The sequence below is a fragment of the Ornithodoros turicata genome, chromosome 3 (assembly GCF_037126465.1).
Source record: "Ornithodoros turicata isolate Travis chromosome 3, ASM3712646v1, whole genome shotgun sequence".
NCBI classification, from domain to species: Eukaryota; Metazoa; Arthropoda; class Arachnida; order Ixodida; family Argasidae; genus Ornithodoros; species Ornithodoros turicata.
The window spans coordinates 6,416,041-6,434,625 of record NC_088203.1 but is presented as its reverse complement, the minus strand read 5'-3'; the positions used below and the strand labels follow the sequence as shown (position 1 = coordinate 6,434,625).

The 18,585-nt window shown below is 45.0% G+C and overlaps 1 protein-coding gene across 1 annotated transcript in view; it reads left to right on the top strand.

The window, feature by feature from the left end:
- LOC135387717 (uncharacterized) overlaps nucleotides 1–18,585 on the top strand; it is a 74,927-nt gene that overhangs the window by 26,726 nt on the left and 29,616 nt on the right. The window contains exons 11-13 of the mRNA XM_064616815.1: nucleotides 1,077–1,160; nucleotides 6,815–7,019; nucleotides 16,306–16,459. Of these exons, the coding sequence (XP_064472885.1) occupies nucleotides 6,889–7,019; nucleotides 16,306–16,459 (285 nt within the window). The 5' untranslated portion in view covers nucleotides 1,077–1,160; nucleotides 6,815–6,888. The remainder of the gene's footprint in view (nucleotides 1–1,076; nucleotides 1,161–6,814; nucleotides 7,020–16,305; nucleotides 16,460–18,585) is intronic.

The following is an 18,585-nucleotide window of genomic DNA, read 5'->3' as shown; positions in this document are numbered from 1 at the left end:
ACTACCTCCTGCCAGAGCTTGTTGACCCTCGCTATCCTCGAAGCATGCGAGTTCCAGATTACAGAAGGAAGTACGCCAGGCCAGAAGAACTGTAATCAGTGTACCGTGTGCCTTTTGCTATTCCAGACAAGGTCATGTGATGTCGGCAGCCACGACGAGGACGAAAAAGAAAGCTAGAGGGGATTTCTGGAAGTTCCTTCGCGGATAGGCAAGATGACACTCACAATGACAATTTGTTATAAAATGCTCTCACTCCGAGATCCAGACTGACAGAATCACAAGCTGAAGGTCACTTCCAGACGAATGGGACATCGGAGACCCAGTTCACGGCATGCTGATCTGTGCTTGGGCGAAGTCTGGGGCCCCCATTCCATTGCATGGGGTAACCTCGCCAATAATCCTGGCGGTTACCGTGGTACAGGGAGCCTCCCAATGAAGACTTCTGAGGGATGCTCACATGTTTTCTGTGGTGGATCGTCTTCTTGGACTACCCTAATCCCAGAGCAAGAGGGTTAGCACACTCCTACCTCCCCTGGGTGCACCGAGCCGCCACTTTAGAGCAGGCTGACCGCACCTTCCCCCTACATCACCCCCCCCCCCCAATTCCATTGCGTGTTCTACCAGTATTTGTTCCTCTGCAGACACGTTACGTTGTGCGTGTGCAAGTGTTTCCCTCTTGCTTTTGTTTATTTTATATATTTCTTCTTTCTTTTTCCCTTTTTTTGTGGTTTGGAGTGGGATGGCACGCAGTGGGTGGGATGTGGCGGTAAAGTTGCTGTGCCACTGTGCTGTGGCATGATACACTGTGCGTGGCTTATACCCTGCAGAATCTATACCTAGCTGCAACACTGCATATCAATGCAGGTTACAATACGCATTTTGACTTTTGCCCTTCGGCCGTGTTGAGACTCTTTATCGGTCGTAATGGACGTAACGTGAATGAATGTTCCAATCGCGGAAAGACTAGATAACGCTTATGCTATTGTGGCAACAGGAAGCAGTGCATCTTTAGCTCTGCTATTCTTAAGTTAGTAAATAGACCCAGTTTTGTGAATAGAGATATTTACCCCTGCCAGAGACCGAGCCAACAACCCTGAGTGTCACTTCAGCATCCACAACCACGCCGCCGTCCTCCACGGCCGCCACCACTGCAACGACCGGTGAGTATGCTGAACCTGAACGTCGCACACCCCTCCCCCAAGCACGTTAAGTGGACTAAAATGAGGGTACTGGGTCGTTCGGCACACTCAGCACCCGAGACTGGTCTTCCGCCGAGCGTCAGGCGGAAGGCCAGTAGAAGTCGGGTGTAGGGTGTCCCCGGAATAATCGTCCCCAGAAGAAGCGTCTCCAGAAGAAAAGTATCAAGGAAAGTAGCTTTTGTAGTAGGTTTTGCTATAGCATAGCGCGCTTGCCCATCTGTGGGTAGCCCTCACCCGCATGCTGAACTGTCAAAAACAAGCCTAACCTAACCTCTGAAAAGTAGCCTATGTTACCACCGGGGACGTTTTCCCGTAGCCACACTCTTAAAAATGAACTTCACCACATAGCACGCTCCTAGCCAACCATCACCCCGAATGATAACGTTCTCGCCCTAGATTTGTTGAAAACGGGAGGAGGAGCCTATTTTGTGCCGTGCATAATAAGCACAAAATAGGCTCCTCCTCCCGTTTTCAACAAATCAGGGGCGAGAAGGTTGTCATTCGGGATGATGGTTGGCTAGGAGCGTGCTATGTGGTAAAGCTCATTTCTAAGAGTGCAGGTCCGCTGAAAGGCGAGATAAGCAGAGAGGCCCCTAATTGGCGGACTGGAATACATAACGTTGCATTGTTAGTGGCCCTATCAAATTCAATGGCATTGTGCGCTGTGCTGTGAGAACTGTTATGGGGTCTATGGAGAACTGTTATGTAGCACCTGTCCAGTAGCTTCAAGGCGCTGGGAAACCATCACCCATTGTGGTACACTTGCGTACACATGACGTACTTGTTGGACACATGAAAGTCGTTTCTGAACGCAGAAAAGGATTGCGCAGTGAACTAAAACTGTGCAAAATGTACAGACTAAAGGGTGTGGCTGATACTGAGCGTCCACCAAGCATCGGACAAGATCATATGGACGTGAACACCGCTGTAGGTTTGTGAGTCCTCTCTAGTGGAGCGCGACATTGAGCCCATGCTCAGTTCTGTGCTGCGCTGAACACTCCGCGTATAGTGACCGGAACATTCGCGATATATCAGGACCACCTAGCGGACGGTAGCAAGCGTACAGGACAGTCACGTACCGGAACTGAGGAAGTGCGGTCTGTGGAAGTGCACGCATGTCTACTGGTACCAGATCCGCGGCCAACTCTACGCATAACCAACCGGCAGCACTGCCTCTCCGTTGTAGGTACTGGACGACGCCTTTTGGAACGAGAAAATGGTGGTGTACCTTGCGCGAATTTATAATGACTACCTCCTGCCAGAGCTCGTTGACCCTCGCTATCCTCGAAGCATGCGAGTTCCAGATTACAGAAGGAAGTACGCCAGGCCAGAAGAACTGTAATCAGTGTACCGTGTGCCTTTTGCTATTCCAGACAAGGTCATGTGATGTCGGCAGCCACGACGAGGACGAAAAAGAAAGCTAGAGGGGATTTCTGGAAGTTCCTCCGCGGATAGGCAAGATGACACTCACAATGACAATTTGTTATAAAATGCTCTCACTCCGAGATCCAGACTGACAGAATCACGAGCTGAAGGTCCCGTTCAGACGAATTCACGGCATGCTGATCTGGTGAACGGTGAAGTCTGGGGCAATGGTTAGTGACGACCAAGATGAGCGAAACAGACCCGAATTATATACACGACCGAACTGGAAGCCTCCATTCGCACTTTACGTTTCAAGCAGCTGTATGGTCCACGCGCACACATTTTTCTCCTCTACCCTGCTTTTCTTCCCTTTGCTTCTGCTCTTTTGCATTTTTCCTCCCCCAAGCACGTTAAGTGGACTAAAATAAGGGTAGCACACTATCGCCTCTTGCGTCCTGGAAAAAGATTAAAAGAAAACAGAAAATGCAGCCCAAGATAAGGGCAGTCGCGATAGAGTCACCCGATAGATTTGTGTTTGTTTTGTTTCCGCAAGTTAAAGCTAATCTTCGACGCATGAGGCGGCACTGTGCTCTTTCACTCTCTCACACTGGGGGTAAAGGAAAGGAAGATGCGCAATAAACGAAATAAAGAAAAAAATGGCGTTCCTTCACGAATTTTTTGCGGACGATCTACCGAACGGATTTTGTTCTGAAAACGGTTTTGGTATATCTGGTGACCGAAGGGATCAGATGTTCTCATTAGAGCAACTTCGTAGCTTTTATAATTAAAAAGTGAATTATTGAGAGTTAATTAAGACATTGCCTTAGGAGTCTGTTAATGACCCCCTAGGGAGTGCCCTTCAGCATATGCTATATTGCAATTGATTTCATCTCGGAAAAAGTGATTGATATATTTTTAAAAAATCTGTTCACACTTAGCGTGGACACCCTGTATATACGTCTCTTATAACGAAGTGGATGCGATATATAGACTTTAAAAAGGGATTTGTTCGCGTACCTCACTGTCGTCTGATTCAAAAGCTTTATACTCTTAATCTTCACACTAGTATTAATTAATTGGATATCTGCATATTTACAGAACAGGACTCAGTGAGTTAAGTGGGGAAATTCTTTTTCGGACTTCTGTGGTAATACCAGGTGTACCCCAGGGATCTGTTTTAGGGCCGTTACTACTTTTAATTTACGTAAAAGACTTACCATCTTCAATTCAGTCGTGTATTAGGCTTTATGCTGATGATCTTGTTTATCGGTCAGTCAGGTCTGAAGATCAGTTAGATCTCAGGAAAATCCAAAACTGATGCGATGAATGGTTAATGGAGGCGAATGTCTTTTCGAGTGGAAAGACACGAATTTTGTGTGACTACCACTTAAAGAGTAAAGCAATTGAAAATTTAGCTAGTTTTAAATACCTAGGTGTGCATCTTACGAACATCTGACATCTAACTTGGAACAATCATATCACAGAAATATGTCATAAAGGTAATCAGGTATTGGGTTTCCTACGGAGATCGTTGTATTTAGCTTCACCCACAGTTAAATTGCTAGCCTATCAGGCACTCGGACGTGTCGCTGATATCGAGTCCCTATCAGAAGTACCTCATTAAAGATTTTCCATTCAGAACAAAGCTGTCCGTTTTATATATAACAAATATGACAGGTAGAGTATCACAGATTTGAAAAAAAAAAAAATGCAACTCATCCCTCTCTTAGAAAAAGAAAAATACGAAGACTCTCATTCATGTATAAACTTTTCCATCATGGGTCTCATTATTTGCAAATGGCTCATCACTCCTCAAGCAGAGTTGATCATTTATGTAAACTGCAAGCAGCTTTTGGTTACACTAATTACTTTTATTACTCCCGAATGCAAACATCCATTCGTGAGTGGAATGCCCTCCCTGCGAATGTTGTAGAATATTGTATTTGTTATGATTTGTTTCTTAACTGTTTGCGTGCTATTTGTCTCATGTTTGTTTCTGTTACTATTTGTTCCCCCATGTAATGCCTCTTGGCATTTGAGGTATATAAATAATCATCGGCGCTGCGCCTGGGGTTCTCTGGCGAGCTCTGGCTCGTCCACAATGCTATGCCCCTCTCTTGATGCACTCCTCGCACAAGTCGCTGGTAGAGGGTAAGGGCTCGCTGTGGCGCTCCGTTAATCTGTAGCCCTCTCAATCGCCCGGTGCTGACTTTTGGGGCCTTCTCGGGTTCCCCTCGAACCGCAGTTTCCTTGATTCTGATATTTTAGTCGTCATTCACTTCTGCACCGTCTGTTCTTAGCTGGACTCAAAGGACTCAGTTTATCGTACCTAATAACATATCTTCTTGACAGGGACCTATTATCTCTCGTATTACCTCTGGTATTCCCTAAGGTTCCTTATTGATTCCCCAACTATTTTTTATTTCTTAATAATTCGCGAATTCGTGAGGAGCCAGACTCGCGAAACTTCGGTACCGCGGTGCGTTAACCCTACACCAGTGGTCTTAAGGGCCCTCTACCTTGAAAATCCAGGAAGAAATTAACAAAATGTATCACAACCGGGTAATAACCCGTTGTATTTATCTTCCTTTTGAGCCCTTCTGACTGAGGGGGCTGATATTAGAGAGCCCTTACTCGGCTGATATCTGGGTCATAGCCGAATTGTCCTGTCTCCTGTCATTCCTGTCACCGCATTGAGCAGGTGCGACTGGCATTCGATGTAGCGTAAGAAACCGCTTACATAAGTTACCTCAGCGTCCTGGGTAAAATTTCTTACATATTTCGTTTGCTCATTTTTCTCTAACTAGTTCGAATATTTCGCGTAATAATTCGCGAAGAAAAGGGCGCTCGCGAATTTTGCGAAAATTAGTACTTCTATAGTTACATGGATGCGTCTTCGAGTTTGTCGTCTCCTGTATACAGCTTTTCGCTGACGATCGAGTCTATTGGAAAATGTCGAATAGCCTTGAATATCCCTCCAAAATGGCATGATACACTCATCGTGTTCCTCTTACCAATCAATGCTAAAAAAGTGTACAAGTACACCGTTTACCAGTACCACTTCATTTTCTTCCTTTTATCACTTTCTCACTGCGTCCTCGGTGTTTTGACCAACAGTGTTTCTTGGTCTCGTCATATTTCACATGCCAATCGTACTTTAGGGTTCCTAAGTCGTTATCTCCGTCTCACCCCCCGACATACTAAACACTTGACGTATGCTGCCACTACCTTTGCGAGACATATATAAGACTTGAATATGCGTCATCAATCTGGGACACTCACCGCAACAATTCTCTCTAAAGTATTCAAAACCGCGCAGCTCGATTTATTTGACTGCAGTGTGCCAAACTAAAACGTGATCAGGGTTTGCTTGTGTATAGTTCCAACGGCGCGAGCTCAGCGCCTTATGAATATCTTGCACCACAATATCACAATACCAATCTATCTATATACCGCAATAACTGTTTCTGTTTACTTACATTAATAATTGAACTGTCCTGTCTATCCGAGTGGCCTGACCCAGCACTGATTTTAAGTCACTACACTGAACATGTAGCACACCACTATTCATGCGCATCCTTGTCACTTTGCCTGACGACGGCCCAGGATACATAAATTCCTGAAGCTGATGCGGTGATTTCTGGTATGATCTGTATGCATGCCAGCTATGACGCTTAATGCGTTACAATAAAGCTTTTGCCTTTAGGCGTTTGGTATGCAATTTGCAAGAATGGAAAGAGTTAGGCACTCGCCACTGCAGCATGTGTTGTGCTGTGTACTTGCATACACTCTTTTCATGACAGTGAAAGTGGCGATTGGTTTCCTTTTAATAGGCAGCGTGACTTCTCTCCCTTATCCTTACTGCTGCATCACACTATGTGTGAGAATTTCCCGAGGCAGACCACACTTACGTATGACAGACACTTCAGCTCGCACGCCCCGAAATTAACGAATTTCAACTGAGGCAGAGGTGCTGAAGTCAGGAATAGAACATAGGTCTTGAGATATGCTGACCGCTACACCACACTCCCTCCCCTCTCCCTCCCCTCTCTCTTGAGCTATAGCGCCTCAAGTACAGCAGGCTAACCACGCTATTCCCACTCACTCACCCACTCATCTTTCTCACTCACTCTCAGATAAAGATCCAGGTTCCATTCCTGGAGTCAGCACCTCTCTTCCATGAGTTGTTTGTACTTCACCTCTTAGGCTCGTTACGAGTGGATGTTAATTTGCGGCACGCTCTTTTCCAGCCTACGCGGACACAATCATTTGTTCCGTGTCAACAGAATTGAGTCGATGGGTCCCCAAGCTCGGGCAATGCGACATGTTGTTTGTTACAATGCATGTGACGCCTACCGATATCTCATACGCTGGCAAAAATGTCCTTGCATATGAAAATCTGGTTCATGAAATGGCGTCTTCCAGGGCGAAGTTTGGTATCGATTTCCATCACGGGTGAGTAAGGTTTCCTTGTCTCGTCAGACTGCCCCACATGGCTGTCACAAAGCGGCGGACTATTGAGCAGAATGCGCCTGGAACGGCATGCCTTCTGAAAGATACAATCAAGACGATAGCGGAACATGAGCGTCGGTGTCTTTTCTCGGACGCTGTCCAAATTTGTCTTTCTCTAGTAAGACGTTAGTAAGGTGTAATTCTGTGTTCGCCGTTCGGGGAACAGACAACGGCTTGCTGGGAAGTAATTAAAAATTAGTTTAATATACTATGAGACGTCGACCATTGTTTTAAAGGAGCATGGAAGTGAGCTTTAACATGACACGAAATCCTGCTTCATTTGTGAAGCTGTCCACAAGGAGTCACCATGCAAAATATTTCCGATCTGCGGCGTAATGGCACTGCGCAATACACTGAGAAGGCAGTCACGGGAGAGAGACACGAGCCCCACGTGACGTAAAAGCTGCTGTTTCAGCTGTGCCGTTGGACGTCACGGGTTACGTCCCGTAGCCCTTGATACGTCACGCCGTCTTCGGCTTCGCTTCGGCGCTCTTCGGATGTGGAGAGCGGTGGATGTGGTTACCTGCGCTCATCGTTCTTTCGATGCAGCTCATTTTATTTGTTGTAGAAGACGTTGAAGCGAAAAAAAAATGTTTTCCACTCCTTCCATGCTCATTTAAACGTCTTATCCCTGTAATCCCTTGTCCACGTCTTATTATTTTACTTATTTATTTATTTATTTATTTATTTATTTATTTATTTATTTATTTAAGAGACCTGGGAAGCCGTATAATGATTATGCACATTAAAAATTAATTGAGAGCTACAGTTACAGCTAGGGTTCGACGGTCCCAGGGCCCCCCCCCTGGATCCGCCCCTGCTTGCATGGTGCCGTATCTGCTAGACTATCAGAAGGCATGCTGACCATGACAACGCTGCGCTTTGTCTTTTTATTGTTTGTTTCATTTCTTCCTTTTTTTCGTTCTTTGGCCGTGAAGTAACTCAGCCCAAGCAGCACAATGTACCGAAAGTCGAGTGCAATAGGGGTGGACGGTATCTATTGCACTCTTTCAGTACATTATGCTGCTTGGGAGAGTATGCGACAGGGAAGGTTATCTTTCCACGGAAGCACCTTGAACCTGTCGTACGTGTTCACAAAAAGAAAAAAAAGCAAGCAAACGAGTAAACACAAGGAAGATCTACAGCTGGTGGCATTTGTTCAGCCGCTCTTTTAACGTTTACGCATTTACTCATTTAAAGCCACTCTCTGTGAAATGGTTTGTGGCAGGTGCGAGGGGCTTTTCGGCTAGAGATTTTTGTCCCTGGTTCCGCCGCAATGTGTAGAATAAGACGTGGACGACAGATTACAGGAAAGTTAACAAATTTATTTAATGGGTAATTACCCATGTCCACGTCTTATCGTTTAACCTATATATATATATATATATATATATATATATATATATATAGTTGAAATAAATGGGAGACAGAAGACGAAAGTAGGGGAAGTAACAAAAAAAAGGGTTTATTAAAACTTAAAAATCATAAAAGTTAGGGAGGATGTCTACGTTACGGCGGAAGCTCCGCCTTCTTCGGGACGGCTTCCGCCGTAACGTAGACATCCTCCCTAACTTTTATGATTTTTAAGTTTTAATAAACCCTTTTTTTTTGTTACTTCCCCTACTTTCGTCTTCTGTCTCCCATTTATTTCAACTATAATTACGTAGCCGTCCGATCCAACTCCAACTTCTCAAGATATATATATATATATATATATATATTAGAGACAGTGCTACTGTCGAAACGTTGACCGTTCTTTTAAACGTTTCATAGCATATTATAATCTATAAATTGGTTTTTGTTAACTTTCCTGTAATCTGTCGTCCACGTCTTCTTATTTTACTTGTTGCAAGTTCGCAGCCGTCTGATATATTAACCTCTTTAGCCTATATATATATATACACCCAATTTCCCCATTGTACATTGTAGCCTCATACTAATTCAAGACCCCTATCATTATATAATGCTGACCTTTGTCATTTTTTAAACGTAATAAATTGCAGTCTCGTACGAATTCCTTAAAGCTTCTGAGTCTCTTCGTTACATTTTGCATATATATATATATATATATGTATTGGTCCATTGGTGTAGCCGTATAGGTACTCGTACTCATACAAAGGGAAAATAGCCGAAGCTCTGTAGCTGCACGTTGAGCATATGTTTACAGTTTGACAGTGCACTCCCAGCCGAGTACAGCTGTTTTGTCCTACTTGGGTCTCGTCAGCCCGGCGTATGGAATTGACACTGTCTTGGGTCGGCACTAACAGTGCGTCTCTGCGAGACGTCAATGTTCCACGGTGACGGCGCCACCTGTGGAGGCCGCAGTGCAAGCTAGCAAGTACATATACAAAGGGAAAATAGCCGAAGCTCTGTAGCTGCACGTTGAGCATAGGGACTGTGCGACAAACTGGTGGCGCCGCGATGCGGCCTCCGGAGAAAGTAGGCAGGAGGGAATAGGCAACCCTAAACCTAAACCTAAAGTACCTTGCGTGATAGCCGCCGGGTAGCCAGCTTTGTTTTTTTTTCTTTCTTTCTTTTCTTTTATTGCTCACAAACAACGAAAAACAATATACAATAATAAACAGGACTGCGAGGGCAAGCCCTGTGATGCAGTCCAGGCAGGAACACAATTCAAGGAAACACACTGGGTGAGGAGCACTGTCATGAGTACAGTTGGAAACTAGGATACATAAAAAAAATGCATTAACACATCCGAGTCGATGGGGAGAGTGAGGGAAGACAAAGACAGGAAAAATGGCAATAACATGTTGCTATCTATTGAGATGAGCGGAAGTAGTATTTAATACTGCGCTTAAAAGCGGTGGAGTTGGTAATTGTGCGCAAGTTTCGGGGCAGATTATTCCAGGTCTGGCTGCCAAAACATGCTAATGATAGTGAGCCATAATTAGTTCGAGGCGTGGGAAAATGCAGTGTATTGGTGTCGTGCCTAAGCGGGTAAGGCCGAGCAGGATTTTGTACGGGAATCTGGTGCCTGCTAGCAGGTGTGTGAAAGAGATCGCGCATGATCAGAGACACTGTTAAGGACACCAAGAAGTGGAAAAGCAAACCTTACGGATTCTCGAGGACGTAAATTGAGTATAATACGGAGCGCCCTTTTCTGAGCCACCAGCAAAGGCTGTAAGTTGCTGCAATACGTAAGACCGTATACCTCCAGGTCGTAGGAAAGGTGTGAATGGAACAGCGCATAATAAACAAGCAAAGTGTTGATAGGGACAAAGGACCTGAGCTTAGCTAGAGCATACAGAGCGTAGAGCATGTTTACATGTGAAGTATGGGTATCTTTTTTTGGCACAGCATCGCTAACTGTGCCAGCACCTAAAAGAACTCTTCATTAGTGTCAAGATAGTAGGCGTACCTATCGCCATCGGCATCTCCAAGCCAAAGAAGGAGCCAAAGCCAGACTCCAAATCAATCATCAGATATAATACTCGATATGTCGATATATATAGACAGATTCCTTTGTAACTATGTAAACATCGTTTCTGACATGGTGTCAGAAGTGGGGTTAGAAACAGCAGACAGAAGACCTCGAGAAGAAACAATGTAGCGCAAAAGAACGGATAGAAGACTGCGCCGGAAAAGACAGGCAAGAAAATACGCAAGTAGGAATTCCGAAACTATGGCAGACTGTGGTCTGAAAACGCCCAAGCCTCTCGATGTGTCATCGCAGTCGCCGAACACATGGGACGATTGGCTACAGAGCTATGAGTGGTATGCCCCCAACTTCATGACAGTTATCGGTCCGGACGCGCAGAATGTGTACAGAACGCTTTCCCTCGGCGACGAAGAAAAGAAGCAATTGGAAGTCGCGAAACAGAGATTCAAGGAACACTTCACGCCAAAAGCTAATCACGCCTATGAAAGATACAAGTTTAACGAAATGAAGCAGAAAGAAGGCGAGACGTTCAACGAGTTCCTTACCGCCGCACGACTCCAAGCGAAGAAATGTCAGTTTGGCGAGCTGACAGACGAGCTACTTAGAGACCGTATTATCGTCGGTATCAAGAACGACGACGTCAGAGAAAAATTACTGAGCGATCCGACGATCGATCTGCAGAAAACGGTCAACACGTGTAGGGCAAGTGAACAGGCATCTCAACAGATCAAAGAGATACAAAGGTATTGGACTCCATTACGAAGAAGAAGACGAAGAGTACACAAAAGATGGACACAGAGATGAAAGAGCAACCACAAAAAAAGACAGGACCAAGAAAAGCGTGTACGTTTTGTGGAAGGTTCCACAAACCTAGAGAATGCCCCGCATATGGCAAAACTTGTAACAAAGATGGGACACTCTGCAGCTGTGTGCCGAACGAGCAGAAACTTAGCACAACACAACGTCCACACGATTGATGACCCACATGACACAGAAGAGATGTACGTGTCCGAATTGAAGACTGAGGAAAACAAGACAGCGTGGCATGAAGAAATCCAATTCAAACATGGAACCAAGGTCACTATGAAGTTAGACACTGGAGCCCAGTGCAATGTCCTCCCATACAAAGTAGTCCAAGAAATGGGATTACAGGTGTTTGAGACATCTGTCAAGAGGATCTCGTCCTACAGCAATCACAAAATTCCTGTGATTGGAGAAGTAAGAGCTACATGCATTGTACATGGACAGACAGCAGTGCTGAGATTCCTCGTTGTGGACTCAGATGTAACACTAGTTTTAGGTCATAACACGTGCGAGACCCTCAACTTGGTAAGAAGAGTGCACACTGTCCAAACAGTACAAGAAGACGACAAAATATTTCAAGGTATGGGATGCATAAAAGACTTTGTGTATGATGCTGACATAAAAGAGGAAGCAACTAAGAATTTGGTGAACAGGCCACCAAGAAAAGTTCCATATGCGATTATGGAGGAAGCCAAGCAGGAACTCCTCAGCATGGAACAGAAAGGAATAGTTGAAAAAGTCGTGGAACCAACACCACTTTGCAGCGAGATGGTCCTGGTGAAACAAAGGAAAAATAAGGATCTGCCTCGACCCAGTAGAACTCAATAAGGTTCTAATCAGACGTAACTACCCACTCAAGACTCTGGAAGAGATTGTTGCTCACCTCAGAGGTGCCAAGCGGTTCACTCTCTTAGATCTAAAGAAAGGTTTCTGGCAAATGAAAGTGTCAGAACGCACAAAGAAGTATCTGGCCTTCAGCACACCCTGGGGCAGGTACTGCTTCAAGAGGGTCCCATTTGGCATAGCTACAGCACCAGAGGTTTTCCAACAGATTGTCAGCTGAATCCTAGAAGGTATGCCCCGGTGTATGCTGAAACAAGCGAGAAGCTACAAGAATATACACACAAAGTCATGGAAGCACTGAAAGAAGCCGGCGCAAAGCTTAACAGAGACAAGTGTGTGTTTGACAGCAATTCGGTCAAGTTTCTTGGTCATACGGTAACTGCAGATGGAAGATTGACCAAGACAAAGTAGCCGCAATTGATCAAGTCAGCGAGCCAAAGAACAAGACTGAACTACAAAGGCTACTAGGTATGATACAGTACTTGCAAAAGTTTGTGTCAAACCTTGCAGACAAGATGGCACCGCTCAGAAAGCTCATTACAAAGGGTTCAGACTTCCTTTGGACGTCAGAACAGATGCAAGCGCTAGCAGAAATAAAACAGGCACTAAAGACTGCCCCGACGCTGCAGTATTACAACGTCAATGGCGCAGTAACCATATTGGTTGATGCCAGCTCCAAAGCCTTGGGAGCGGTGCTGTTACAAGAAGGAAATCCTGTCGCATATGCATCTGCAGCAATGACAGAAGCTCAGCAGAATTATCCACAAATCGAGAAAGAGGCACTGGCAATCAGATATGGGTGCAAGAAATTCCATCAATATATATATGGAAGACCACTGACCATTGAGACTGATCACAAACCAATAGAGAGCATCGCACGAAAGCCATTGAGTAGAGCACCTCCCCGATTACAAAGGTTTCTGGTGGATGTACAATAGTCTACAAGAAAGGAAAAAAGCTTGTCATTGCAGACTTGCTTAGCAGAGACTGTGTCGATAACGAGTCCGCCGACATTTGCACACAAGACCTACAAGTCTTGGCAATAGCACCTATGTCGCCAGAAACGATGAACGAACTCAAAAAGGATCTTGCAGAAGACAGACATTCAAGAGGTCATGGAAACCAGAAAAAACTGCTGGCCAAGTGACACAAAAGGGCTCAGTGAAACACTAAAACTATACTGGTCCTTTAGAGATGAACTTGCAGTTTACGAGGACATACTTTTCAGGAATGACAGAATTGTCATCCCCAAAGCGTGGAGGAAAAGACTACTATCACAGATACATGCAGGACACCTTCGCAGCAACAGTTGCGTGAAAAGGGCACGAGAAACAGTATACTGGCCTGGCCTGACAACAGACGTCAGAAATTATGTAGAAAGATGTATTGCGGCGATGTAGACCTTTCTGTGTTTTAACAATTACCGAACGGGGTTCGTCCAAGTGTCGTATGACCGTGCCAGGGATCCAGTGTCGGTGTCCTTCCCACACTTTGACTGATTGGCCTATGGCCATTTTCGGTGCTTGCGTTGTGTGCTGATCACCATACCTCTTCTGCCGGTCACGTTCTGTATTCAATTTGTGTCTCACACCTTGTATTACCTTTGGCTGTGCATTGGAATGGTGGTCTTTGTTCTTCGGCTGTACAGTCTCTGTGCTGGTGATCCCAGCCCTTCATTCCTTGGTGTGTTTCTTAGGTTGAGGAGGGCCATTTGTATGTCACTTCCATCTAAGGCACATTTTCGAAGTACACTCTTGGCTGTCTGCACTGCTCGTTCAGCGAGGCCGTTAGATTGTGGGTATCTCGGACTTGAGGTGATATGATGGAATTCCCAGTCTTTGGTGAAGTTCTTGAACTCCTTCGCTGTGTAGCAGGGACCGTTGTCAGTTTCAAGGACCTTTGGTCCACCGAGGTCACTAGACTCGCAGCGAATAGCGTTTGTGACGCGCGTTCGGCCATTGCATGAGGTGTGCACAACATATTCTATTTCTTTTGTTCTAGTTTCAATGAAACTGAATGGGGACCTGCAAAATGATCAATGATTTACAGTTACCACTTTCGTGACGGTGAAACGCCGCTGGATACTGTATCACCGTCAAATGCACCGACCAAACGGCAACCTATTTCGAGATAATGATTGAGGTGTTTCATCACCAGTGCCCAGAGCCGATATTGCTCTCGGTATCACGAGTCTCACAGTGAGAACAGAAGTTCTACGTTGTCCAAAAGGTTTAGTATTTACTCACCGACCATTTCACAGCTGTCGTCTCGCAAGCTTACGGCGGTAGCCGAGGTAAAAACTCATATACTTTCTTCTTTGAGGATCTCTTGTTATTGTATCTGAAGATACTGGAAAAACTGCAGTACAAGTTCAGGCAATAAGTTGTGACCCCACGTGTTTATTTGTATGGAGAAAACTGACGCACGATGTAAATTTCAGTGACGAATCTATGTGTGTAAAAGACGACGAAGGGAATACATGACTCAGTCAAAAACATATTACAAATGGCTGGAGTCAGAGGAATACACGTATATAGCCTTCGCTAGCAAGCCATTTTGTGAGGAGTCAAATAACCATCCTCTCGACGTATCACTTACAGGTGTTTTGACCGGGCAGACGCGAGTGGCTGTTCTCCTTCCGTACTGTTAGATGCATTATAAATACGGTGGTTGCTTCTGTGCAGTTTGTCTCCATTCTCTTCGTTCGCGCCCCAGAAAGGTTCCACATTATTTGCACTTCGAAAATTAGCCCTTCTAATTACGGAGGTCGCCACGCAAGCTACGGTTCCACTTGAGAATGCATAGAACTGGCGGCGTGGTATCACGTCGGACACGTCCAAGACCGCCACTGGCGGCACTGTCGCGACGGAGCAGCTCTCCCCCTATAGGTGTCGCACGGTCCCTATATGTTTACAGTTTGAGCGTGCACTCCCAGCTGAGTACAGCTGTTTCGTCCTACTTGGGACTGGTCAGCCCTAGGTAGGTAGGCGTAGGTATATACAGGGTGTCCCAGCTAAGTGTACACAGATTTTTTAAAAATATATATAACACTTTTTCCAAGATGAAATCAACTGCAATATAGCATATGCTGAAGGGCACTCCCTAGGAGGGCATTAGCAAAGTCCAAAGGCTTAGTTAACTTGCATTAATTAACTTACTAATTATAAAAGCTACAAAGTTGTCCCAATGAGAACATCTGTTCCTTTCGGTCACCTGATATCGTAGCCGTTTTCAGAACAAAAACCCGTTCCATAGATCGCCCGCAAAAAATTAGTGAAGGAACGCCATTTTTTCTTTATTTTGTTCATCGCGCATCTTCGCAGACGCGTATTTCCTTCATCCCCAACGTGAGAGGGGGAAGGAGCACAGTGCCGCCTCATGCGTCGAAGATGAGCTTTAACTTGCGGAAACAAAACAAAAACAAATGTATCTATTGACTCTATCGAAACTGGCCCTATCTTGGGTTGCATGTTCTCTTTCCTTTTAATCTTTTTCCAGGACGCGAGAGGCGATAGTATGCTTTCTCCCTCTCACATTTGGGATGAAGGAAAGACGCGTCTTCTAAGAAGCGCAATGAAAAAAATAAAGAAAAAAATAGCGTTCCTTCACGAGTTTTTTTGCGGGCGATCTATCGAACGGATTTTTGTTCTCGAAACGGCTACGATACGACATTGCCTTTGGACTTTGCTAATGCCCTCCTAGGCAGTGCCCTTCAGCATATGTAATGTATGTAATGTAATGTATGTAATATATTGCAATTGATTTCATCTTGGAAAAAGTGTTAGATATATTTTTAAAAAATCTGTATACACTTAGCTGGGACACCCTGTATATGTATATATATATATAATGCAAAGATAAAGTGTCTGAAAGCCGCGAGGTAATATAAAATAACGCATATGTGAGCCGGAGACAGAAGTTACATGAAAGGAAGTAAAACAGTTAGTAGTTTAATACATTAGTTAACGTAAACAATTAGCTCTTAGCGCTGCCTTCGACAGGACTGGGGTTTGGTCACCAAACCCCAGTCCCGTCGCAAAAGGCAGCGCTGACTGCCGAAACGTCGACCCCTATCCCTATATGTGTTAATAAATTCCCCTTTGTGTTTTCCTGTAAGCTCTGTCTTCTGATTTTTCCTACGGCGGAGCCTTAGAATTTTGTGTAACAGCTGTGATGTTCTTGCAGAAGTCTCACAGAATCTCTACAGAACCTGCAACAGCTACCTCGAACAGGATTGGACGCTTTCTTAAAGCTGGGTTTCACTGCGACCGGAGTGTTGGGCGCAGAAATAGGACCTGTATGGGATACAAACAATGAGGCCAGTGTGAGCATTCTTAAGGTGAGTTGTGGTGTCCACTAGAGCACTGCACGGGCCGACTTTTCCGTGCCCGACCTGGCTTGGGCGCATCGACAAATGACCCAGTCCGGCCCGGGCCCGGACCATGTTTTTATGCGGCCCGCCCCGGTGACCCAGCGCGTAGATCCCGACCTAGTATTTGCAGACGTTACGCGTTTCTAGCGCTTATCACACAAAATTTGTAAGTAAATTTATAAGAAAAGACACGGCCACAAATATACAAGAACCGTTGGTTTGACACCACAACAGCACGAGACCAAATTAAATCCAGGACGCATGCGGGCAAGCGCGTTATCGTTACACTACCAAGTTTTTGTGGATGTAGAGGATGGCGTCGACAGACTCCTCCCAATCCTTACCCTTCTCACCAAGCAGGAGCAATGTAAAGTGGTTTTGAGAATGTTATAGAGGGTCGAATCATACACATAATGCAGTGTCCCTTGATTGATTTTGCAATTACTATACACAGGAATGACGCAACCCGGTGGAGCCTGACTCTCGGAAGCATGTTTGTCGGCTCGGAGAACACACCCAATAACAAGCCCGGTCCAGCCCGCGGGCCGGACCGGGTCGGGCCCGTGCATGGCTGTATAGTGTCCACAGTCGCTGTGCCTCGTGAAACCTCACGAGTCATTTACATTCCTCACCAACGCAGGCGTTTTGCGTCCGCGGTCGTGTACGGTTCTCAATCACGCTGCTATAGCCGCAGCGTTAGCGACGGCGAAGGAAAAACAGCACCGCGTTGGGTAATAATCGGTTTGAGTCTGAAACATACGCACATCTCAAGGCGCTTCAGTTTGCTTAATTGTTCATGTACCATTGCCGCGTGGAGACATGCGCGGCGCGGCCCTATCTGTGGCTCAGCTTTTGGGTGAGACAGACACGCGTTGATAACGAATTAAATTAACAGGCGGAACTGAAGTGAGCATTCAGCAGCATAAAACTAGTCAATCACGGTTACCAATTTTTGTGTTCGCGTATGTCATCGATCATCAGCCATCATGTACTCCGGATTTGGTTTCTGTGGTCGACGCACAAAACCGAAAAAAAGACCACCTCTCCATGCACACATGCAGTGACAGGGAGCGCCCGCGGATTTATAGTCGCAACATATTAATTTTGCTATTAATTTTATTTTTATTTTTTATTTTTATTTTCGAATACTGTTAGTCCCAAGTGGGACCGTTACAGGGGGGTTCAACACTACCACAATCACCAATCATAACACTAATCATAAACAAAAGAACTAACAAACCAAATAATCTCATCGGGGAACCACAATACATAATAGCGCTAACATTAGCATAACATTATATTAAATCAGTATTGCTCAGGGCCTCAATGTAGGCAGATTCATTTTGCACAGATATTATATGTTCAGGTAATGCATTCCAGATTGTGATTGTGTGTGGGAAATATGAATATTTGAACAAGTCTACCCTTGCTTCGTATGGTTTCACAGCCTTACTATGTCGCGCACGTAAGGACTGCGATGACAACGATTCTAAGTATATCTGGCTATTGAGCTTTAGTTTATTATGCTTTTTAGGCTTTCTAGTTGCAAGGCTTCTAACATATTAGATACAGAGTCAGTTCGCCTAAAGTTGGATAAACGGGCTGCCAACCTTTGAACTTTTTTCTATTTGGGCCGTAAGATTCTTTTTGTATGGGTCCCATACTGTACTACCATATTCCAACAGAGGACGGATCAGTGTTTTGTATGCAGTCAGTTTCACATCTCTCGAACTGTACTTCAGTTTTCTTTTGAGTAACCAAAGACGGTTCCTAGCCTTCAAACATATTTCACTGACATGTTTGTCCCACTGTAAATTACATGCCACATTAATACCCAATTTTGGTGGGTGCTTCAGTTTGTTCTCGAGAAGCGCTCATGGATATTCATTGTTCGCACCAGATAAAGTAACTAACTGTACAGTACTGTACAGTTACTGTACTTGTAACTTTCCGTACTAGCTGTTAAACCTCACGACTGTGAAGAATTTACAATAAAATCCCCCTCCCCCAACATGAATCCGCTACTGCGTGGATGTTACTTGAGTAGGTGTCTACAAAACGAATCCAGTTGGTAGCAACTACCAACTCGTTTT